General features: G+C 32.0%; 2 protein-coding genes across 2 annotated transcripts in view; one reads left to right on the top strand and one right to left on the bottom strand.

The window, feature by feature from the left end:
- The window catches only part of SLC6A14 (solute carrier family 6 member 14), a 28835-nt gene extending 19890 nt beyond the window's left edge, over positions 1 to 8945 (top strand). Inside the window, exons 10-14 of the mRNA XM_079124474.1 lie at positions 1118 to 1236; positions 1953 to 2052; positions 2307 to 2416; positions 5358 to 5525; positions 6668 to 8945. Coding sequence (XP_078980600.1) covers positions 1118 to 1236; positions 1953 to 2052; positions 2307 to 2416; positions 5358 to 5525; positions 6668 to 6814 — 644 coding nt within the window. The 3' untranslated portion in view covers positions 6815 to 8945. The remainder of the gene's footprint in view (positions 1 to 1117; positions 1237 to 1952; positions 2053 to 2306; positions 2417 to 5357; positions 5526 to 6667) is intronic.
- Positions 8946 to 9124: 179 nt separating this feature from the next.
- CT83 (cancer/testis antigen 83) lies at positions 9125 to 10270 on the bottom strand (the record flags this gene model as incomplete). The annotated part of the gene is made up of 2 exons (XM_079123605.1): positions 9125 to 9427; positions 10202 to 10270. 2 exons carry the CDS (start codon positions 10268 to 10270, stop codon positions 9125 to 9127), a joined length of 372 nt encoding a protein of 123 aa, XP_078979731.1.
- Positions 10271 to 24865: the final 14595 nt, after the last annotated feature.

The following is a 24865-nucleotide window of genomic DNA, read 5'->3' as shown; positions in this document are numbered from 1 at the left end:
ACTTATTCCCCCCTTTAGCTGTTAATTCTTTAAATGAGCATTCCAAATTATTTTTTAACTTAAAATTTAAGTATGGAAAAATACAAACTACACATCTATCTACTTGACACTCAAAAGGAAAAAACAGTAATATTGTATCATATTTTCTTCAGATACTTTTTAGAAAATAAATGGTTACAAGTGAATTTGAAGTTCCCTATGTTTCTCACTAATATAATTTACATGTTTTTCCTGGAGGCAACCATCACCATGGATTGTGTTATTCAGTCCATGTTTGTATACATTGTATATATATCCATAAATAATATACATTTAAATATTTCACATAAATGTGAAGTTAATACATATATATGTATTACACTCTAACAGATTTTTATATGTATTATGAATCCATGTTGCTACATAGACATATAGATCTATTTAACAATCTGTTTCCGTATTGATAGGTTTCATAGGTATTTGGATTCCATTTTTTTTCCTGACACACATTATGCAATGACTATCCTTATTCATGATTCCATGTAAACAAAGGAATTTTCCTTAAGGTAGACTAGCAATTATTCTTAGTTTTCATCATATCATTCTCTTATATAAAAATTTTCAGTTTGTTGTTTATAGGACAAAGTTCAGATTCCTTTCGATGACTCTCAAAGCCCTTGTAAATTTCAAACACATTTCTAATACTTTCAATCATCCTTGTGCTTTTAGCCAGTTCCCTATTTAATGAATACATTTATTTCTTAAACCTACAATCTTTTCTATCTCCATGCCACTAATTCTAATATTTACTTGATTAAATTCTCATTAGAATTTTTCCTTTCCTATAACTCTTTTTCAAACTACTTTAGCCCCCAATGACCTTACAGTTGTCACTACTAAAAAAAAAAAAAAACTTAGATAACAAGTAGAGCTGTTTTTGGTTTTCATCAGAATCAACAAGTGGTGAATTGTAAGATAACCCTAAGAATTTTTTTTTTTTAAATTAGTAGGACCCAGTGTATATTCTCCACAAATATTTTGAGTATATTCTCCACAAATATTTGTAAACTTGATTAGTAGAAGTCAAATTCTGTGGTTAACCTTATTGAGTTAACGTATGTCATTTTTCCCCCCGAAGAAACAATTACAACAACAATTCAGGATTTATTTCCCAAAGTAATGAAGAAAATGAGGGTTCCTATAACTTTGGGTTGCTGCTTGGTTTTGTTTCTCCTTGGTCTCGTCTGTGTGACTCAGGTATACTACAACTTTTTCTTTTCTTAGACAATATATTAATTGGGACATATGTCAGAATCTAAATGAAAAAAAAAAGTCTTAAGATGGTGTTTAGTGGAAAGTCTAAGTTCTAGTTGGAATAAGGTTTTCCAAATTTTAGACCATTTCTTCCCACTGTAACTTTGTACATATTTTGCAAAGGAAGAGATAATTTTCCCTGCTATAACAAGATTATAGACCTTAAACATATACTGTAAGTTTCTTGGCAGCTACCATAGAACATATTGATACTACATACATTTTGACAATCAATTATTTTAAACGTTTATTTATTCCCAATAACTCAGTATAGAAAAAAGTTTTGTAAGATAGTTAAAACCACATTTTTGTTTGTATTTGAAACATTATTTTCTATATTTTAGCAGAAATGAAACTAAGGAGCATATGTTAAGGTCAACTTAATAGATTCACTGATATAATTTTCCTATGTACATATATGAAAACATTACAGTGAATCCCACCATCATGTACATCCACAAGAATGGGGTCTTAACTAGAAGAAGATATATACATCTATATGTATATAGATATATACATATAGATATATGGATTTTACTATCATGTATAACTAAAAAGAACTAATAAACAAATTAAGAAAAAATTAATAGATTCAATTTGAACACTTCATCAAAAACAAAAATAATTAAAACAAGTAACTGGCTTTTTGTTTTTGGTAGGCTGGAATTTATTGGGTTAATCTGATTGACCACTTCTGTGCTGGATGGGGCATTTTGATTGCAGCTATATTGGAAATAATAGGAATCATCTGGATTTATGGTAAATAATGACTTTAGAATTATTTACAAGTTTTATTAAAATAATTTAATAATTATATATATGTAATCATGCTATTAATAACTTCACTATTATAATAGTAATGTATAATATAAAGAAAATTATTTACAGCTGTATACTTCATTGTTGTGGTTAGAAAAATGTTCAGATGTAGAAAAATATGTTAGACAAAAATGACTATTTGGGGAAACCACTGAGTAAGGGCTCATTGTACTCTCGGACATTGTTTTCTTTAGGAGGAAACAGATTCATTGAAGATATAGAAATGATGATTGGAGCAAAGAGGTGGATATTCTGGCTGTGGTGGAGAGCTTGCTGGTTTGTAATTACGCCTATCTTATTGATTGTAAGTAATAGTATACCATGAATTTGGTAGCAGTAACATATACATTTAAAAATTTCCAGGATATACTTGGAGAATAATTCAATGTGGAAATAGTAGTTGTAAAAAAATAATTTTCACATTTTGCTGTATTTATGAGTAGTGCCTCAAAACTGCCTAAAATGCCTTTACAGTATTATTTTTGAGGCCGGGGTTGAAACATTTACTATTTGAGAAAATAAAGAACTTCCTGTAGACTTAAAAGTTGTCAGTAACCTAAAATTATCAATAGGATAAAAACAATCAATAGGATAAATAAAAACAAAGGAATTTTCTCATTCCCTAACAGATATACGAGCCATCAATAATTTTCTTAACCTCTCTGCAAGTATAGAAAATAGTAAGATAGAAAAGACCAGAAAATGCCTTCAAGAAATTCAGTTTAGATATACTGATTTGTAAGAAACAGCACTCGAATTATAATGTGCAGTTTTAAAATTCATGGTGGTAGTTATTTAGCATCTGAAATTACTAAAGGAAATTCAACTATGTCAAGAGAAAATTATTATGTTAATAAATTCAACAATTGGTGCTATTTAAAATCCGAATGTTGTCTACTGAAGTGTCATGATATATAGACGTTAAATCTTCAAATAATAGTTTAGGAAAGTAAATGGATAGTAGGAAACACTTCATGAGATGGAGAAATGCCATGTACTAGAGTTCATGGTGAGATTGGATTGATGGCAGAGCTTCATGGATGTGTTTTAGTTTTCATTGCCTTCATCTTTCTAAAGTTTCCCTAGAAAAGGCCATTAAATAATTTGATACAGATTTGTTCGATATCTGAAGTATCATATTTGATTATTTTTAGTGGGTGTTAGTTTATATTTTTTAAACATTAATCGATTTGTTTACATAGTAAATGATTTGGGACTGAATGCAATATTTACATTCTTCTTGTTCTTGCTAAATGCCTTAGAAAGTGCTATTAAATATCACTCCCCTTGTTTGAAAATCTCTAACAAAATATGCCCCCTATCAACTTAGAGATCCAACTAAACTACTAACCAGCTAATTTTCATTGACTACATAGGTCTAATACTTGAATTTACTTTAAAATGTTAAAATATTAAATATCAAATGATACAAATTTCCATCTATTTTGAATAAAGTCTTATGTTTTAGACTCCAATGTCCTGCATTCATCTTCTTGTAACTATGTACAATTATGGTAACTGTGAAATATATTTAATTTACTATAATTGAATTAATAAAACATATCCACTCAATTCTATAATTATACTTGCATATCTATTTATAAAGATTTCTATAATTCATTGCTTTCTCATTGTTTCTAGTAAAAGTCAGCTAAATTTAGGAAAATGTGTAGGTAATTTGGGGGTTTTGTTCTCCTTCATAGATTTCTATAAACAGTGTTAATGCCTCAACATTTCTAGTAGGTTTTTTAAAAAACATTCTAAAACTAGGCCTTAAAGTGATTGTATCTTTGTCATTCAGATTTTACCATATTAGCTAAACTTATATTGAATTTTTTTCTCACTGAGGTTGGACGTGAAGTGTACTTTGATAAGTATGTACCCATAGTATATGTGCAAATCTATGTTTTGAGGTGAAGGGGTGCTCTCTGCAGTTAAAATAACAGAAATACTTGTTAAGCAAGAAGAGAACATGTCCACTAATGTGTACTTTTACACTCTCATTGAATTAAAATATATGCTGGCAAACTCAAAGCATAGAATAAAACCATGTTATTTTAAATGAAACATAATTTCCTTTTGGATATATATCCAGTAGTGAGATTGCTGGATCAAATGATGGCTCTAGTTTTAATATGAGGAACCACCATAGTCTTTTCTATAATGACTGTACTAATTTACATTTCCATCAACAGTGTACAAGGGTTTCCTTTTCTCTATATCCTTGCCAACAATCCTGCTCCTGGGTATATATTTTCAATTGAAATAAAATCAATAGGATAAAGAGACATCTGCGCTCCTATATACATTGCAGAACTATTCACAATACCCAAGAAATGAAAACAGCTTAAGTATCCATCAACTGATAAATGAATAAAAAATGTGGTTCATATATGCAATGGCATACTATTTATCCATAAAAAGAATGAAATCTTGTCATTTGCAACAATGTGCATGGAACTAGAGATTATGTTAAGAGAAATAAGCTAGAAACAAAAAGACAAGTATCACATGATGTTACTTGTAAGTGGAATCTAAAAAAGGTGATCTCAAGGAAATTGAAAATAGAATAGTGAGACCAGGAAAAGTGTGTGTAGGGGAGAGGTATTGTGAAATATTGATCAGTGGTACTGAGTTATGGTTAGATAGAAGCAAGAAGTTCTGGTGTGCTATTGCACAGTAGGGTGATTATAGATAATAGTAATGTACTTTACATTTCAAAGGGCTAGAAGAAATGATTTTCAAAGTCAAAGTTTTAACCATAAAGAAATAATGTCTAAGGAGACAAATGTTTAACCTGATTAAAACATTATGCAATATATACATGTATTTAAACGTAATGAGTCAATTATTATGTATATTTTAATGTTTTATGTATCAGTTAAAAATAAAAATATAAATAATAAATTGGTAGAGTTAAAAGCTCAATAACAAAATTTCAGATTTATTTTGCTTTCAGTCTCAGTCAAGTATTTTATTGAAATGTATGTGGAACAAGTATTCATATATTTTATAAATATATGGAAGTATTAAATTTTGAAAGAATTTATTCAAAGTAAAAATGGAAATTTTATTCATTTCATATTATTATCTTCTGGCTTGTTACCAGAAGATAATAAAATTAAATTGAAATTATATTTTAATTTTAATTTATTTGATAAACTTTGGAATGTGATCAAATTATTAATCATATGTGCAATAAGGTCCAATCTGTAGCATTGTATTTTCATTTTTTATTTTTGCAGGCAATTTTAATATGGTCACTGGTGAAATTCCAGAGGCCCATGTATGGTGAAATTTCATACCCTGACTGGGGAGTTGCTCTGGGCTGGTGTATGATTATTTTCTGCATTATTTGGATTCCAATTGTTGCTGTTATAAAAATAGTTCAGGCCCAAGGAAACATCTTTCAGGTAAGCACATTAAATTGTAAAATGCTTTATATAAATTATTTATCAGAAAAATGAACATTAATTTACTTTATATGGCAGTAATATGAGATTATGTGCAATTAAATAATCACCCTTTCCTCTTACTACTTCTATACCTGATATAATCATCTGTTACTAGTACTTTAAACTGTATTAGACTACAAGCTCCTTGTGAAAAGTCTTGTCTGTCTTGTTAGTGGATCCTCAAGCCCTATTACAGTACTTAACATGTAACAGTTAAGGTCTCTATACTTGTACTGAGTTGTTCCGAAGATATCACAAGTTCTTTGCTTTTTATATCCATAATTTCTACTTTTAAAGCCTCACCTAGTTAAAATACAACTCCTAGTAGTGTGTTTAGAGTGCAATAGGCCTGGAAAATTATTTGGAATGCTATGTAGACCTTGAATCATCTTTTTTCCTTGGAGGCTTAGCAGGTAGATTTGATTATGATTTTTTACTAGAACAATGACAAGTTAGGCTCAGGAGTCTTACATTTAATTAAATCCCTTTACAAGAATAGATTCCAATCAATATTTTGACCTTGGAACTTCCTTTCCTTTGTTCTTGAACCACATGCAAGTATACACTAGTTTAGATCCTCACCTCACCCTCACCTCAAGGCCAGGATGGAAATGCATACGAATTCAGTGAAGGTAACTATAAGTGACCCTGTTACTCTAATGGGCTCACATGCCTTCTGACATCATTTACATATTTGATTAATTTGATTATTGGTATAATTCTATTAACAATTAGTTAATGATTTGATTATACTTTCTTAGACTACATTAAGCATTTAACTTTTTGACTTTTCCTATTTCATTATTGTTAGCAAAGAAACTTAAAATTTTAAAATGAAAATATATTTTAATATTCAATACAATTAGGTAATAATTTGATTATTTAATTTCTTCTTAGTAGGCTGCATTATTAATTTAGACTCACTTCAACTTTTCTGTGATTCTTATTTCATTTTTGTTAGTAAAGAAGCTTATGATTTTAAAATTATAGTTTAATATTTGCTTGTTAGCAAAGAAACAAAATTTTAGAATTACAGTATAGTATTTGCAGATAATAGTACTTAAATTCTAAGACAGGAATTTTTTGTTTTGTCATTTCAGCGCATAGTAAGCTGCTGCAAACCAGCTCCTAACTGGGGTCCATACCTGGAACAACATCGTGGGGAACGATATAAAGACATGGTGGAGCCTAAGAAAGAGATTAACCATGAAATACCTACTATTAGTGGCAGTAGAAAACCAGAATGAGACCTCATTTTAAAAAATGGTTGTTGTATAATGTGATTTTAGAGTAGGGGCAATTTTTATTTATTTGTATGTTAGCTGAGTAGAAAAATATACATGCCATGTTCACAATAGGGTAATAAGTATTTTTCCACTTAAGCAGGAATGTAATATAAAAATGTGAACCTATTAATGTTTAATAATGTGCTTAATTTCTTTTAAGATTAGCTATCTGTATAATATGCACACAAGTCTTTCATAGTGAAATTTAAAAAAATATTACCATAAGGTTTTTCTAATACATTGAATGCATTGAGCTGATTTTGTTATGCAAGTTTAAAAATATTATTTGCTTCTATTTTTTAATATACAACCTTTCTTTTTCACAAGCTGGGGGAATATCAGTATATTTAAAAACAAGTGATACAAACTAAAGGCCTCACTTAGAAATATCATAAATAAGTGAAAAAATGTGTGTATTATATCAGGATTATAGTTTAGTGCTTTTGATCCAAATATGTCTAAAAACTCCATACATTTATGTGAACTTATTGACAGGACAGGAGAAATAAGAATCTTTTGGCCAGTAAGGGATAAATCTAGAAAGTGAAATACAGGTTTCCTTATATTCTATCTTCCTTCTTTAGGTTGTATCTGGAAGAAAACTATGATACATCTAATTTCTATTGTCTAGCAACCTTGAGTGTTCATTATATTCTCTGAATAGAGTTTTAATTTCATGTAGACTATGGATCAAAATATTAATGAGAAAATGGTTTTACACAAAATTAGTATTTAATAATCATGATATATGGCTAGTCTTATGTGAATAAGTTAGTGATTATGGGTGATAATTTATTTACATAATAACAGGAGATAAACACATACAAAATGAAGGTTATATGTCTTGGTTTCCTTACTAATGAAATATATCACTAACAACTTTATTTTTGATTGTATTTCATTGACAATTGGTTTAAACATCACAACCTAGGACAATAAACACTGCCTAAATATATAAGGAACTTCTCAGCAATTTTTAAGGTTTATTTAAAAAACAGGTTTAAGGGAATTATGATGCTGAAATTATATGTAACATCATTTGTGTGATGTGTATGTGCATTTTTTGTAGGGAGAGAGTCCATAGTTTTCATCAGAATACCAAAATGACTTATGACTCAAAAAAGATTAAGAACCACAAACACTGCTGCTGGTTTTTATGCTTGGAAAGTGAGTGACACTAGAAGGAATGATTTTTTCCTTTTCTTTTTTTATACATTTTCTTATATGTTTTCAATTCCTTTTCCTTTCAATTGAAGATTAAAGGAATAAGGTATTAAGGCATTTCTTTAATTTATACTGGTAAATTATTTTGAGGAAAGGGGGCATGAAGGTAAATAGGCCTGCAATTGAACCATGTGAATGGATTTTGTATAAATAATATCAGTGATTTATGTACATATAGATAATGAACTCACATTTGATATTTTGAGGGTTTTTCTGAGATAGGTCAAATGCTGTTAGCAAACTTCAAGAGATTAATTCCTTAGCTATCCCAGATTTTGTAAAATATTATTTGAAATAGATAACCAAATAGAGCTTAGAAACACTTTTTAATAATTTTAATTCACATTACATTACATATATTCTACCATTATAATTTGGTGCTATTAGAGGTACAAATTTTTCACCAAAGAGAAAAATGCATGGAATTTTCTATAGGTGACTCTTGCAATTCACGGAAGATTTTGGCACAGTTTAAATGAAAGAATATCTAATTGGGAGAGGGGGATATGAAGTGGAAGCAATCTTTTTCAAAAGCTGACCACAAAGACTAGGTGAAAGTTTGTGTCACTATCTTCACAAGATCTTAATGAAGTGATTGGCATATTGTAGGGTGCCCATGATAGCTCTTATAATTATTACACAGATTCAACAGTGGCAAGAAACAGTATTCTGCATAATAGAAATGAGTTCCATCAAATTCTACTTACTTTAATGCAAGCATGGAGATAATTTCAGTATTATGCTGTAAACCATTAGAGAAAACTGTTTTTCACTCTTGATGGAATTATAATCACTATATCTCAACTATTTTTTGAATGTAGCTTATTGTAAAAAATAAACTTTTGGACTGATTTTCTTACTGTATTGTTCTTCCTTCCTCAGTAAAATATATTTTAGCAAGTATATATAATCAATTCTTTAAATAAAATATGAGTAAGAAAATCAATAAATGTTTGGATTTTGTATCTGACTTGATATACCCTCCCCTTTTAAATAATAATTCATTTGGTATAAACACATAATCAAATGAATTCACTCAAAGTGCCTTTAATGATTACTTCCACTGTCATTACATCTTGTAAACTTTTCAGTGGATTTCTGATTAATTAATGCACCAGTTAAGCCCTTGATAATTAGGAAATGCTCCAATTCAGCCAGCTTGTATTCCACGATCCTGAGGTTTACCAAAATTCGCTTCTGTATGGCTATTGAGTGTGGGAAATTATTTAAGATATCCCGAGAAAGGTTGTTGACTGAAAGACTATCTGTATTGCTCCTAGGTGACCAAGAAGGAGAAGTTCTTACTAGTGCAAGAGAAGTCGAATTTGATGACGTTTCACCAGTGTTTCCCTGTAAAGGAAATTATGCATATGTAGTTTATTAATTGTAGTAATTTCCAAATACTACCAAATACTACCGAAAACCCATTTAGTTACAAAAATGAGCTGACTTCCCCTAAGAGTTATAGATTAAAAGTGTGTTGGATGACCACATTGATTCAAAGTATGTTCTGCCTAGAAAGACTGAGAAAAAAAAATATGAAAGTAGCCTTATAGCACCGAAGTGCCATATCCTTTTGCTTACATTTCTTGGGCAGTCCAGTAGGTGTGCATGTGGAACCTGTCTTTGACCCTTATCTAAAAGTACTTCATTTGCAACTTGAAATCAGGAAATCCATATTTAAACCTGAAATACTGGGAAATTTCCAGAAAGCTCCCAAAATTATGGCAGGGGAAGGAAACAGGAAAATGGGGGTTGTAGAAATAAGAGAAGAAAAAGTAATTACAGATTCTTAAAATAGGACATGGTGGTGGGAAATGGGTACTTTTAACTGCACTCTTCTCTCCAGGTGTATAGAAAGGTAACTATATCACTTAATGATTTGGGGCTCTTTTATAACAGACCACGAGGGAGGGTCGAATCACTGACCAAAATGTGGGAATTGAGGGGGATGGGTAATAGGGAGAAATAAACGTCTGGGGTTTTGTGGAGAGAAAGGGGGAATGAGGACATCTCCCCTTAATTCTCATTTTAGTATCTTTCTACCATTTTATAAACACACTCCCTGACCCACGCGTTCACCTAGCTTCATCTAAGTCCAATCTCTCTTAGATACACCTTTACCTGATTTAGTTTTTTCCAGAAGACAAACAAAAAGGCGAACGTAATACAGCTCATTAGAAGGAAAAACATGCTCACGGTTCCTCCTCAGCCACTTCTCTCTTCTCAGGACAGATGCACTCAGCTGGCAGTTGGGAATCGGGGGCCAGTAGCCACCCGGCCTGTGGAAACCACTGGCCAGTATGGTAGGCGCCCCTCACTGCCTGGTGCGACTGGGATACGCCGTGGGGTCCAGCTTTATATACTGGAGCAGGCGTGTGACCTCATAATCGGTAAGCGCGCATGAGTGGATGCTACGCCACAAACTGATGAGGTAGAATCTAGCCTGCACGAAGCCAAGAGGCACTTAGCAACCACCCACCTTGTAATTGTCTCAGGTCATTAGGAGAGTAAGAGATGATAAGGGGAAATTGGGGTTTTCAAGAACTTGAACTATGATAGAAGTTCAGACTGCAAACAGACTGATTAAATATATGATATACAATGTGCTTTTCCCTTCTTTTTCCTTTAAAAATATGACTTTGCTGCAACCATTCTAATTTTCATTTCACAAAAATTTCAGCTCTGGTGTGGTGGTGTCTGCCTGTAATCCCTGTGACGTGGGAGGTTAAGACAGAAGGATCACAAGTTTGAGGCCAGCCTCAGACACTTGGCGAGTCCCTAAGCAATTTAGCGAGACTGGCTCAAAATAAAAAATATAAAGAGCTAGGGATGTGGCTCAATGGTTAACACCCCTGTGTTCAATCTCTGGTACAAAAAAATAAGTTCAATAATAAGATAGAAATGCATTGTAAAACGTAGTTACCCACAAAATGTAAGTCAATAACATAACAAGTATCTCCTCCATACTTCTCTTGCTATTTTAGGATTCATTCAAATCCTAGTCACATTGGAATTGTTAAATACATTTTTTTTAACTTTATAGTTTAAAAAGGGATTTCAGAGATATTTCCTCATTAAAATCCTCATTGCAAGTTTATATAAAGAGATTTTTAATACTGGGCCTTTTTTTTGAAAATGAGGAAAAAGATTCAGGTTTTAAAATTCAAAGCACCAACGCTTGGAGTTTGAGTTCTGAGATAAACTCTTCCATTCCTTCATTCTAATTCACATCTTCAAGACCTCAAACTCTACTCTGACTTGTGTACATCAAGTATTTAATATTTTTCAACAAAGAATTGAAATGTACTTTGATTAGTATTAATGGGAGGCAACAGATACAGGAGTCATTGCACTAGAAAAGTTAGATGTGTTCAAGAAATTCATTTAAATGTGGAAGAAGACACTAAAGAACCAGAACTAGGGACTGGGGTTGTGGCTCAGTGGTAGAGCGCTTGCCTACCATGTGTGAGGCACTGGGTTCAATTCTCAGCACCACATATAAATAAATGAATAAAATAAAGGTCTATCAACATCTAAATTTTTTTTTAAAAGAACCAGAACTAAAGACAATAATCAGGTAATCTCAAGGTGAATGTCAAACTTCAGCCATTAATTCTGCTTGAGAACAACTCTCATCTTCATATAGATAGGAAGGAAAGGAATTGCAATTTTAATTTTTCATAAAATAATATTTTCTAAGATTGGTTCAAAGTTTGAAGTTTCATTAATTCAAAATATGTATTAAACACCTCTGTACTGGGCACTGTGTTATATTCTGGGAATAAGATTGGGTGCAAAATGAAGTCCACCTGGAATGTGCACTCTAGTATAGGAGATAGACATTAACGAAATACAGAAATTAATGTAAAAGTGTTGAAGTATAAATCATAGCAAGAAGTACATGGTGGCTTGGGAACTTATTGGATATGACATATAAATGAGAATAAGATCCTGGCTTTATGGGTTTAATCAATTGGGTGAAGTAACCAATACAGAGTTGCTGATCATGAATTTGGTTTAGGACATGTCAAGTTTGAGCAATTCAAGACATGAAACAATTGATCTCAGAGAAATAATTGAAGACATACCATTGTTAGTCATCTGCATGTTAATGATAATTGAAACTCTAGATATGCAAGATTCCCTCTTGTTACTGTAGGATGTGCAAACAGAAGACAAATTAGAATAGAGCCTTGAAGGATTGCAATATTTAATAACCGGGTAATAACACTTCTATTGTGTGCTATTATGATTGTCTTGAATCTAAATTTGTTATTTCATTGAATAAAATTGAGTGAAGCCACTAATCTATCTTTAATAACAGCATTTTTAATTTCAATTATATCAATATCCAGGGGAAATTTTCAGATTTTTTAGAAAGTGTTCTAATCAAGCACTGTTACTAAACATTGAATAAATAAATATATATACATATATGTAGTATAATGTTATAATAGTATAGACTTTAACATTTTAGCCAATTAAAGTGCACAATTCTGTGGCAATAATTACATTTGTATCATTGTGCAAACATCACCACTAACCATCTTTAGAAGTTTCTTATCTTCCCCAACTCAGTATTCATTAATCCATTTTTTCTCATTGTCCCAGATATGGAACACCTATAAAAACTAAAATTGAGCTACAAATATAACACTTATGCTTATGTTAACTTTGAGAATATATCATTTTAAGAGGTCTATTCTTTTGAGAAAAATAAGTGAAGTGTTAGAGTATTTGAAAACACAAATGTGTATATGTATGTGTGTATGTGTGTGTATATATACATATATATAATGATTTACAGCCTATTTTAAGCCACCTATATCAATTTCATTGAAATATTCATAGAATTGAAAACTTGGTATTTAACGAGTTGAACACTGACTTCCTGTTTTCCTCTCTCACAAGTTCCTAACAACCAGCATTCTGCTTTCTGTATCTACTAATTTGACTACAATAAGTACTTCATATGAGTGGAATTGCATAATATTCTTCTTGTTCTGAATGGCTTATTACATTTAGCATGATATGTTCAAGGTCCACTCATGTGGCTTGTGTCAGAATTTCTTTTTAAGTCTGAATAATATTACGTTGTATGTATATACTATATTTTGCCTATCCATTCGTCCATCTATGGACATTTGGATTGTTTACATGTTTTAACTGTTGTGAATAATTCTCCTGTGAACATGGAAATACAAATGTCAAACAGGTTATTAGAATTTGTGTTGAGATGTAGGATTTTTTAATATAGTCTACATATTAAATCTATATCAGATATATGATATGCAAATACCTTCTCCCTTACTGTAGGTTACTTCTTCATTTAACTGAATATGTCCTTTAATATACAAAAATATATCATTTTAATAAAGTCCAACTTTTTTCTTTTTTATTGGTTCTTTTTATTTATACATGACAGTAGAGTCCATTTTGATAAATTATACACGTATGGAATATATCTTATTCTAATTAGCGACCCAGGCTCATGGATGTACAGGATAGTGGGATTCACTGTGGTGTATTTATGTATGAAAATAGGAAAGTTATGTCAGATTCTTTCCACTGGCCTTTCTATTCCTATCCTCCCTCCCTTTCCTACATTTCCCTTTGTCTAATCCTCTTAACTCCTATTCTTCCCCTTCTCTCTTATTGTGTGTTAGCTTCCACATATCAAAGAACACATTCACCCTTTGGTTTTGGTGATTGGCTTATTTCACTTAGCATGATAATCTCCAGATACATCCATTTACTGGAAAATGTCAAAAAGTCATTCTTCTTTATGGGTAAGTAATACTCAATTGTGTATATATACCACAGTTTCTTTATCTATTAATCTGTTGATGGGCATCTATGTTGGCTCCATAAGTTGGCTATTGTGAATTGAGCTGCTATAAACATTGATGTGGCTGCATCACTGTAGTATGCTGATTTTAAGTCCTTTGGATATATACCAAGGAGTATGATAACTGGGTCAAATGATGGTTCTGTTCCCAGTTTTTTGAGGAATCTCCATACTGCTTTCCAGAGTGGTTGCACCAATTTGCAGTCCCACCAGCAATGTATAAGTGTACTCTTTTCCCCACATCCTAGGCAAAATTTATTGTTATTTGTATTCTTGATAACTGCCATTCTGACTTAAGCCAGATGGAACCTCAGAGTAGTTTTAATTTACATTAATCTAATTGCTAGAAATGTTGAACTTTTTTTATATACTTGTTGACAATTTGTATTTCTTCTGTGAAGTGCCTGTTTGGTTCCTTTGCCCGTTTATTGATTAGGTTATTTTGGTGGGTATTTTTGGTGTTAATATTTTTGAATTCTTTACATATACTGGAAATTAACTCCTTATTTGAGGTGTGGTTGTCAAAGATTGTCTCCCATTTTGTAGGCTTTCTCTTCATATGCTTGATTGTTTCCTTTGCTGTGAAAAAGCTTTTTAGTTTGATACAATCCCATTTATTGATTCTTTTTATTTTTTATTTTTTTGGTACTGGGAAGTGAATCCAGGGGTAGTTAATCACTGAGTCACATCTCCAGCCCTTTTTTGTATTTTATTTTGAGACAGGGTCTCACTGAGTTATTTAGGGCCTCTCTAAGTTGCTGAGGCTGGCTTTGAACTCGTGATTATCCTGTCTCAGCCTCTCCAGCTCCTGGGATTATAGGCATGTTCCACCATGTCTGACCCATTTATTGATTCTTGATTTTACTTCTTCTACTTTAGGAGTCTTGTTGAGGAAGTCAGTTCCTAAGTCAACATGGTAAGGATTTGGATTTACTTTTTCTTCTATTAGGTACAGTGTCTGTTCTAGGGCCTAAGTCTTTGATCCACTTTGAATTGAGTTTTGTGCAGGGTGAGAGACAGGGTTTTAATTTCGTTTTGCTACATATGGATTTCCAGTTTCCCCAGAACCATTTCTTGAAGAGGCTATATTTTCTCCAATGTATGTTTTGGGCAACTTTGTGTAGTCAGATAACTGTATTCATGTGGGTTTTTCTCTATGTCTTCTATTCTGTTCCATTGATCTTCATGCCTGTTTTGGTGTCAATACCATGTTGTTTTTGTTACTATAACTCTGTAGTATAATTGAACATCTTGGATTGAGATGACTCCTGCTCTACTTTTCTAAGAATTGCTTTGGTTATTCTGGGTCTCCTATTTTTCCGAATGAATTTCATGACTGCTTTTTCTATGTTTATGAATTACATCATTGGAATTTTAATTGGAATTGCATTAAATCTATATAGCACTTTTGGTAGTGTGGCCATTTTGACAATATTAATGCTTCCTGTTCAAGAACATGGGAGACCTTTCCATCTTCTAAGGTGTTCCTCAAGTTCTTTCTTTAGTATTCTGTCATTTTCATTGTGGAGGTCTTTCATCTCTTTGGTTAGACTTATTTCCAAGTATTATTTTAGCCTCTTGTGAATAGGATAGTTTTCCTAATTTCTCTTTCAGCTCATTTGTCATTTGTATATAGGAAAGGAATTTATTTTATTTTATTTTTTGCTTGTACTTTTGCTGTTGTACCCCAGAAGTCATTGTTATATTCAAGAAATCATTGGGAAATTCCAACATATACAGTTTTTGCTGTATAAGAGTTTTATAATTTTAACCCTAACTTAGATGTTTGATCCATTTTTAGGTAGTTTTTGGTGGTAGCATCAGGTAAGGGTCTATCTTCATTCTTTTGCATGTGAATATCCAGTTTTCATATCACCATTCATTGAAAAGACTCTCCTTTACTCTTTGAATGATTTTGACATCCTTCTTAAAAATTGTCCATGTACATAAGGGTTTATTTCTGAGTTCTCTGATTCATTCTCGTTGCCCATTCTTTTTGTATTTGTTAGTACCACACTGCTTCAATTACCACAGGTTTGTAGTGCATTTTGAAATTGGGAAGTATGAGTGCTCTTACGTTGTTCTTATTTCTCCAGAGTTCTGGTTATTTGTTCTTTTGAAATTTCAAATGAATTTTAGAAATAAATTTTACAATCAAGTTTTTCATTTTTGAAAGAAAAAAACTTCATTAGGGTTTTGATAGGAATTTCATTAACTTTGTAAATCACATTGGGTAGTATTCAAACTATATTAATTGTTTGAAGTTTTCCAAACCAATAATATATCTTCACATTTGCACTATCTTTCAATTTTCATCAATATTTTGTAGTTTTCAGTATATGAATTGTTTACTTCTTTCATTAAGTTTATTTCTAAGTATTTTATTCTTTTTGAGACTATTTAAATGCACTTGCTTTCCAAATTTTCTTCAGCGGATTTTGTTTAATGTATAAAAATGCCAGTGATTTTTGAGTTTGTCTTTTACATTTTGAAACCTTTCTAAGTTCATTTGTTATTTCTAGGATGTTTGAATGAGTGTGTGTGCATATGTGTGTGTGTGTGTGTGTGAGAGAGAGAGAGAGAGAGAGAGCTTTCTGTTTATACAGTTTCATGTTATTTCAAACAAAGATAATTTTATTCATTCCTTCACTCATTCATTCCTTTATGTCTGATTGCTTCAGCTAGGACGTTTATACCATGTTGAAGAGAAGTGGTGAAAGAGGGCATCCTTGCCTTTTTACTTATTTTAGAGGGAAAGGTTTTAGTTATTTGTCATTGATTACATGTAAGATGTAGGTTTTTCCCATATGGCCATATATTTACTATGTTGAGATACTTTTCTTTCATTCCTAGTTTGTTGAGTGTTTTTATTATGGAAACTGTTGAATTTTATCAAATCCTTTTTCTGCATCATTTGGAATGATTGTGTGCTTTTTGGGACTTCATTCTGTTAATGTGATTTTATTACATTGATTTTTATTCTTTGACCAATCCTTACATTCCAGGAATAATAAGTTAGTCATGGTGTATAATCCTTTTAATGTACTATTGAATTTAGTTTACCAACAGTTTGAAGAATGTACATTTTAAAAAGTGATTTTAGATTCATGGCAAAGTTGAGTAGGTGGTACAAATATTTCTCATATACTTCCTACCTCCTCACATGCATATTCTCCCCAATATCAACCTTGCACCCCAGAATTGTACTTTTTTAAATCACAAATCATGAAGCTGTGTTAACACACCTTTATCACTCAGAGTCTATGGTTTACATTAAGAATCATTGTTGGTATTGTATATTCTATGACTTTGGACAAAGTTATGACATATATTCACTATTCTAGTGTTACGTAAAGCTGTTTCACCAACCTGAAAATCCTGTGAGCTCTTTTTATTCATGCCTTCTTCTCCACAAACCCCTGGCAACTACTGATCATTTTACTGTCTCCATATTTTTTCCTTTTATAAAATTTCATATAGTTAGAATCACATAGTGTAAATTTCCAGACTGGTTTCTTTCACTTAGTAATATGTGCTAAAATTTTCTCCATGGACTTACAAGTATTAATAGCTCATTTTTTGTCTTACATAGTATTACATTGTTTGGATATACAAGAGTTTATCTATTTACCTACTAAAGAAATATTGGTTACATTCAGGTTTTGGCAATTATTAGAAAAGCTGAGATAAACATCAGTGTGAAGTATTTTGTGTACAGATGTTTCCAACTCCTTTGAGTATATATCAAGGTACATGACTGCTGGATCACATGCTATGTTTAATTTTAGAAGAAATAAGTAACTGTTTTCCAAGGTGACTATACTATTTTGCATTCCCACCAGCAATGAATGAGAGTTCCTGTTGCTTTACATTCTCATCAACATTTGGTGTTATTGTGGGATCTGGATTTTAGTCATTATAATAGGTATAAGTGGTATTTTATTATTGTTGTATTTAAAAAAAATTCTTAGGATAGCTTTTGCTGAGCATTTTTCCATATGTTTATTTTCCATTTGCATATCTATTAGAGATGGTGTTGGGTTCAAACCCAAGCATGCAAGGCAAGCCACTGAGCTACATCTTGAGCCTGTTTGCATAGCTTCTTTGGTGAGGTATCGGATAAAGTTTTTGGCCCAGTTTTATATCAAGTTATTTATTTCCTTATTGTTGTTGTTGAGAGTTCTTCATATATTTTGTTTTTTCTTGTTAATATTATTATTTTATTTTGATTCATTGTACACAAATGGGGTACAACTATTGTTTCACTGGTTGTACACAAAGTAGTCATACCATTTACATAATCTATTTGTACATAGGGTAATGATGTTTGTCTCATTCTATTATCTTTATTCCCCCAGACCCCTCCCTACTCCTCACTTCCCTCTACACAATCCATCTTTCCTCCATTTTTCCCTTACCTCCTCTCACCCCATTATGTATCATCATCCACTTATCAGAGAAATCATTTGCCCTTTGGTTTTTTTGGGCTTGGCTTATTTCACTTAGCATGATATTCTCCAACTCTATTCGTTTACCTACAAATGCCATAATTTTATTCTTCTTAATGGCTTAATAATATTCCATTGTGTATATATACGACAGTTTCTTTATCCATTCATCTGTTGAAAGATATCTAGATTGGTTCCACAGTCTAGCTATTGTGAATTGAACTGCTATAAACATTGATGTGGCTGCATCACTGTATTATGCTGATTTGAAGTCCTTTGGGTATAGGCCAAGGAGTGGGACAGCTGGGTCAAATGGTGGGTCCATTCCAAGTTTTCTAAGGGATCTCCATATTGCTTTCCAGAGTAGCTGCACCAATTTGCAACCCCACCAGCAATGTATGAGTGTACCTTTTTCCCACATCCTCGCCAACACCTATTGCTGCTTGTATTCTTCATAATAGACATTCTAATTGGGGTGAGATGGAATCTTAGGGTAGTTTTGATTTGCATTTCTCTTATTACTAGATATGTTGAACACTTTTTTCATATATCTGTTGATTGCTTGTAGATCTTCTTCTGTGCCCATTTGTTGATTGGGTTATTTGTATTCTTGGTGTAGAGTTTTTTGAGTTCTTTATATATTCTGGAGATTAGTGCTCTATCTGAAGTATGAGTGGCAAACATTTTCTCCCACTCTGTTGGCTCTCTCTTCACATTTCTGATAGTTTCCTTTACTGACAGAAAGCTTTTTAGTTTGAATCTATCCCAGTGATTGATTTCTGCTTTTATTTCTTGTGCTTTGGGAGTCATGTTAAGGAAGTCTGGTCCTAAGTCGACATAAAGAAGATTTGGGCCTGCTTTTTCTTCTGTTAGCTGCAGCGTCTCTGGTCTAATTCTGAGGTCCTGGATCCATTTTGAGTTGCGTTTTGTGCAGGGTGAGAGATAGGGGTTTAGTTTCATTTTGCTGCATATGGATTTCTAGTTTTCTCAGCACCATTTGTTGAAGAGGCTATCTTTTCTCCATTGTATGGTTTTGGCATTTTTGTCTAGTATGAGGTAACTGTATTTTTGTGGGTTTGTCTCTGTGTCCTCTATTCTGTACCATTGATCTACCTGTCTATTTTGTTGCCAATACCATGCTGTTTTTGTTACTATTGCTCTGTAGTTTAGTTGAAGGTCTGGTATTGTGATACCACTTGCTTTGCTCTTCCTACTAAGGATTGCTTTAACAATTGTGGGTCTCTTATTTTTTCAAATGAATTTCATGATTGCTTGCTCTGTTTCTATGAGGTACATCATAGGGATTTTAATTGGAATTGCATTGAATTTGTATAGAGCTTTTGGTAGTATGGCCATTCTGACAATATTAATTCTGCCTATCCAAGAACATGGGAGATCTTTCCATCTTCTAAGGTTTTCTTTAATTTCTTTCTTTAGTGTTCTGTAGTTCTCATTGTAGAGGTCTTTCACCTCTTCTGTTAGATTGATTCCCAAATATTTTATTTTTTTGAGGCTATTGTGAATGGTGTAGTTTTTCTAATTTCTCTTTCAGAGTGTTTATCACTTATGAATAAAAATACATTAGATTTTTGAATATTGATTTTATATACTGTTACTTTACTGAATTCCTTTATAAATTCTAGAAGTTTCCTGGTGGAATTTTTCAGTTCTTCTAAATATAGAATTATGTCATTGACAAATAGTGATAGTTTGAGTTCTTTTCGTATTCATATCCCTTTAATTTATTTGGTCTGTCTAATTGCTCTGGCTAGAGATTCAAGGATAATGTTGAATAGAAGTGGTAAAAAGAGTGCATCCCTGCCTTGTTCCAGTTTTTAGGGTGAATGCTTTCAGTTTTTCTCCATTTAGAATGATGTTGGCCATGGGCTTAGCATAGATAGCCTTTACAATATTGAGGAATGTTCCTACTATCCTTATTTTTTCTAGTGTTTTAAGCATGAAGGGGGGCTATATTTTATCAAATGTTTTTTCTGCATCTATTAAAATAATCATGTGATTCTTAACTTTAAGCCTGTTGATGTGGTGAATTACATTTATTGATTTCTGGATGTTGAACCAACCTTGCATCCCTGGGATAAAACCCACTTGATCATGGTACACTATCTTTTTAATATGTTTTGTATGTGATTTGCCAAACCTTTGTTAAGAATTTTTGCATCTATGTTCATTAGGTATATTGGTCTGAAGTTTTCTTTCGTTGATGTGTCTTTGTCTGGTTTTGGTATCAGGGTGATATTAGCTTCATAGAATGAGTTTGGAAGGGTTCCCTCCTTTGCTATTTCATGGAATACTTTGAGGAGTATTGAGTTCTTCTTTGAAGGTCTTGTAGAACTTGGCTGAGAATACCTCTGGTCCTGAACTTTTCTTGGTTGATAGGTTTTGATGACTTCTTCTATTTCATTGAGTTCCTCATGTATTTTGAATTATAGATTTTTTGTTCAATATGTCTTTTGAAAATATTTTTCTCACAGTTTTTGACTTCTTTTTTTGTTTTTTCCTTACTTAGTGTTTTTTACAGAACTGAAATGAATTTTTAAATTTTTTTCATAATTTTTAGTGGTGCATTATAGTTGTACATATGGATGAATTATTTGTTACACATTTGTACATGCACACAATATAACATTATAATTTGGCCAATATCAGTCTGAAGAGGTTCCTCTTAATCTCCCTCCTCCTCCTCCTACTCTCTGTCCTCTATTCTATGTATAGCACTTTGATAGAAATTTGTAATTTTAGTGAAGTCCAGCTTATCAATACTTTCTTTCAAGGTCATGGTTTTGCTATTTTATCTAAGAGTTATCACTAAAACCAAGATCATTTAGATATTCTCCTGTTATCTTCTACAAGCTTTTTATTATTGCCTTTTTAATTTAGGTCTTTGACTCATTTTGAATTAATTTTTATGAGAGGTATAAGGTCTGTGTATAGATTTGTTTTTGTATGTTCAGTTATTCCAGAACCATTAAGATAAAATACTATACTTTCTACATTGTATTGTCTTTGCTTCTTTGTAAAAAATCAGTCAATTTTATTTATATGGCTATATTTCTGGCCTTTCTATTCTGTTTCATTGATTTGTTTATCTATTCTTTTTGTCAATGCTATAGTTTTGATTACTGTGGCTTTATAGTAAGTCTTGGAGTTGGTTAGTATAAGTTCTCTAATTTTGCTATTCCTATTCAATACAGTGTAGGATATTGTGGGGTTTTGCCTCTCCATAGAAACTTAAGAATCAATTTGTTGCTATCACAATATAACTTGTTGGGATTGCTTTGAATCTGCCATCAATCTGGGATATACTGACATCTTGACAATATTGAGTTTCCCTATCCACAAAGATGGAATATCTACTTTTTATTTATTTGGTTCTTCTTTGGTTTCTTTCTTCAGAATCTTGTCATTTACATAGGTCATGTGTATATTTACCTAGGTTTGGAAACGTTTCTACCTAAATATTTCATTTTTGGATGCTAATGCAAATTATATTGAATTCCACTTGTTCATTGCTGGTATATAGTAAGCAATTGACTTGTACATTAAAATCATATCTTGCAATCTTATTATAATAACTTATTAGTTCCAAAAAGATTTTTGTTGTTGTTGTTATTGATTCTTTTATATTTTCTACATATATGATCATGTTATCTATGAACAAAGATAGTTTTATTTCTTCCCTCCAAATGTGTTTACCTCTTACTTAATTTCCTCATTTTATTATGTATTATGATTTGGATTTGAAGTATTCTCCAAAGAATCATATATTGAAGTTTTGGTCCTTAATGCAACAATGGTCAGAGAGGGGATTTTAGAAAATATTTGGATCATGAAGGCTCTAACCTCAGCTGTGGATTAATTCATTTGATGCATAAACAATTTTACTGAACTGTTGGTGGAGACTGTAGGTGTTGAGGCCAAGTTGAAGGGAATGAGTTCTTGGGGCATGTCCTCAGGGACCAGATCTTGTCCTTACTGCCCTCTTCCATTCTTCTTGGCTGCCGTGAGCAACTTTCTTCCACCACATCCTTCCACCATGATACCTTATGTCAGATTCAAAGCAATGGAGACAGTTGATCATGGACAGAAACTTCTGAAACCATAAGCCAAAACAAATATTTTCTCTATAAGTTATTTATGTCATGTGTTTTGGTAATAGTGATGTAAAGCTGACTAATATATTGTGTTATATATAGTACTTACAGTACAATGTTGAACAGCAATGCTGTGAGGCAACATCCTTGACTCATTTCTGATTTTAGTGTAAAAGCTTCTAGCATCTCACTACTAGTATGATGTTAACTGTTGTTTTTAAGTTTGTGTGTGTGTGTGTGTGTGTGTGTGTGTGTGTGTGTGTGTAGATATCTTCTATCAAGTTGAGAAAATTCTATTCCTGGTTTACTGAAAGTTATTTATTTTTTATTAAAAATTTTTTTTGTAATTGTGTATGGACAGCATGTCTTTATTTTATTTGTTTATTTTTATGCAGTTATAGAGATCAAACCCAATGTCTCACACATGCTAGGCAAGCACCCTGCCACTGAGCTATAGTCCCAGCCCCTGAAAGTTTTTAAATCATTAATGGGTATTGGATTTTGTCAAAAGCTTTTTCTGCATCTGTTGAAATGATCATATTTTATTCTTTTAGTATATTGATAAAATGGCTTATATTGATTGATTATTTTTCTTTGGTTAAGTTGTTTTTCTTCAGGTCAGGGCTTATTAAGAAAAACAGATGCTCTGGAATATTTCAAAATGGTAACTTTTCTCCTTCCTCCTCTGGGAATATTAGGTGATTTTTCCCATTATTACAGTGAGGCTCTGATAGAGCCCCAAGTGGTAAAACTCACCAATGTGTGGAGTTCTCCCTATGACTGAGTCTCCTGGAGCTTTTGATTCAGACTTGTTCATACTGTCTGGCAATTCTTTAGGCAGTTCAGGTTTGTCTGCATTAGCAGTTTTTCCTGTGGATGTTGTTGCTTACAGATTTCTGCACTGGTAAGTTGTGATTCTCTGTATTCACCTATCAGTCTCTCTGATTTTCAGGGCAGTGATTTGCTCTGTGACCTAACATTTTTTTACAGATCTAGAAAAAGCTATTGCCTTTTCAGTTCAGCTTTCTATTTGTTCAAATATGAGACAGTGACTTCTAACCTTATATGTGAGAGTGGAGACCAAAACTCACAAATAATTTCACTTTGCTAATATATTGTTAGTGATTTTTATATAAAACTTAATAAGGTATACTGAGGTTTAATTTTCTCTTTTCATATCTTCATCTGACTTTGTTATTGAAGTCTCGCTGACCACTTATAATGCATTGGGAATTTTCCATTCTTTTCAAAGTTTTGGAAGAGTTTAAAAAGTATTGATGTTAATGATTTAAATGTTTTGTAGAATTCTCCAGTAAAGCTCTATAGTTCTGGACTTTCTGTAGTATCCTAGATAATGTTCCATCTGCACTTGAGAAAATGAGTATTTAGCTATTGGGTGTTTTCATGTGTTCAAATGGTCTACAATGCTAAAGTCCTCAATGTCTTTATTTAGTTTGTCCGGTTTTCTCCATATTTGAATGTGGAGCACTGGAGATTTCCTGTTGAAGAGCTCTATTTAATTTTAAATTCTGTCAAATTATTTCATATATTTAGGAACTCTGGGGTTTGGTGCATATATAATTATTTTATCTTCTCATTGCATGATGTCTTTTGTCTCATAACAGCATGTGAATTGTCTACTTTGTCTGATATTAGAATAGCCAACACTGCTCCATTTTGCTTACTATGTGTATGAAATGTTTTTCCCATATTTAAAATGTCACCTTATGCAAATACTTAGATCAAAAGTGAATCTCCTGTAGATAGCATTGATTTGCATGCTGTTTTTTAAAACACTTTGTCAGTTTTATCCATTAATATATTTTGATCGGGATGCTGAATCTATTTACATCTAAAAATATTACTAGTAAGGAAGCACTTTATTTTTCAATTGTAATTTTTTCTGTATGTCTTGTAGTCCCCCCCCATTTCCTTTATTACTGTCTTCCTTTGTGTTTAGATGATTTTTGAGTGATAAATTTTGATGGTGTTTTCATTTATTTTTGCATATTTTTAAAGATATTTTACTTGTGGCTATCACTGTGACTTAATAATATATTCTAAAGTTATTTTGTGCTTAAAAGCAAAATTGATTCTTTGAATGAGTCATGTGTCACTGCGTGCTTTTTTTTCCTTAAAAAATTGAGCATTAAAATTGAATTTTTAAAAAGCCATCTCTTACAGTCTTTGTAGACTTGTGTGTAGACTTGCCTTCACTAAATAGAGGGCCTTTGAACCATGAGATCTGTCCAGGGCAAAGGCTATGATCTTTTTAATTATTTTTGAACACGTGTCCTGTCTAGGTCTATGCTTTTTCATGTTACCTCAATTTTCATTGTCTGCTTTTACATATATTAATTTACCAAAGTGTTTCACA

Source organism: Sciurus vulgaris (assembly GCF_902686455.1).
Source record: "Sciurus vulgaris genome assembly, chromosome: X".
NCBI lineage: Eukaryota > Metazoa > Chordata > Mammalia > Rodentia > Sciuridae > Sciurus > Sciurus vulgaris.
Note: the sequence above shows the minus strand (reverse complement) of the source record. Positions and strands in the feature narration are given on the sequence as shown.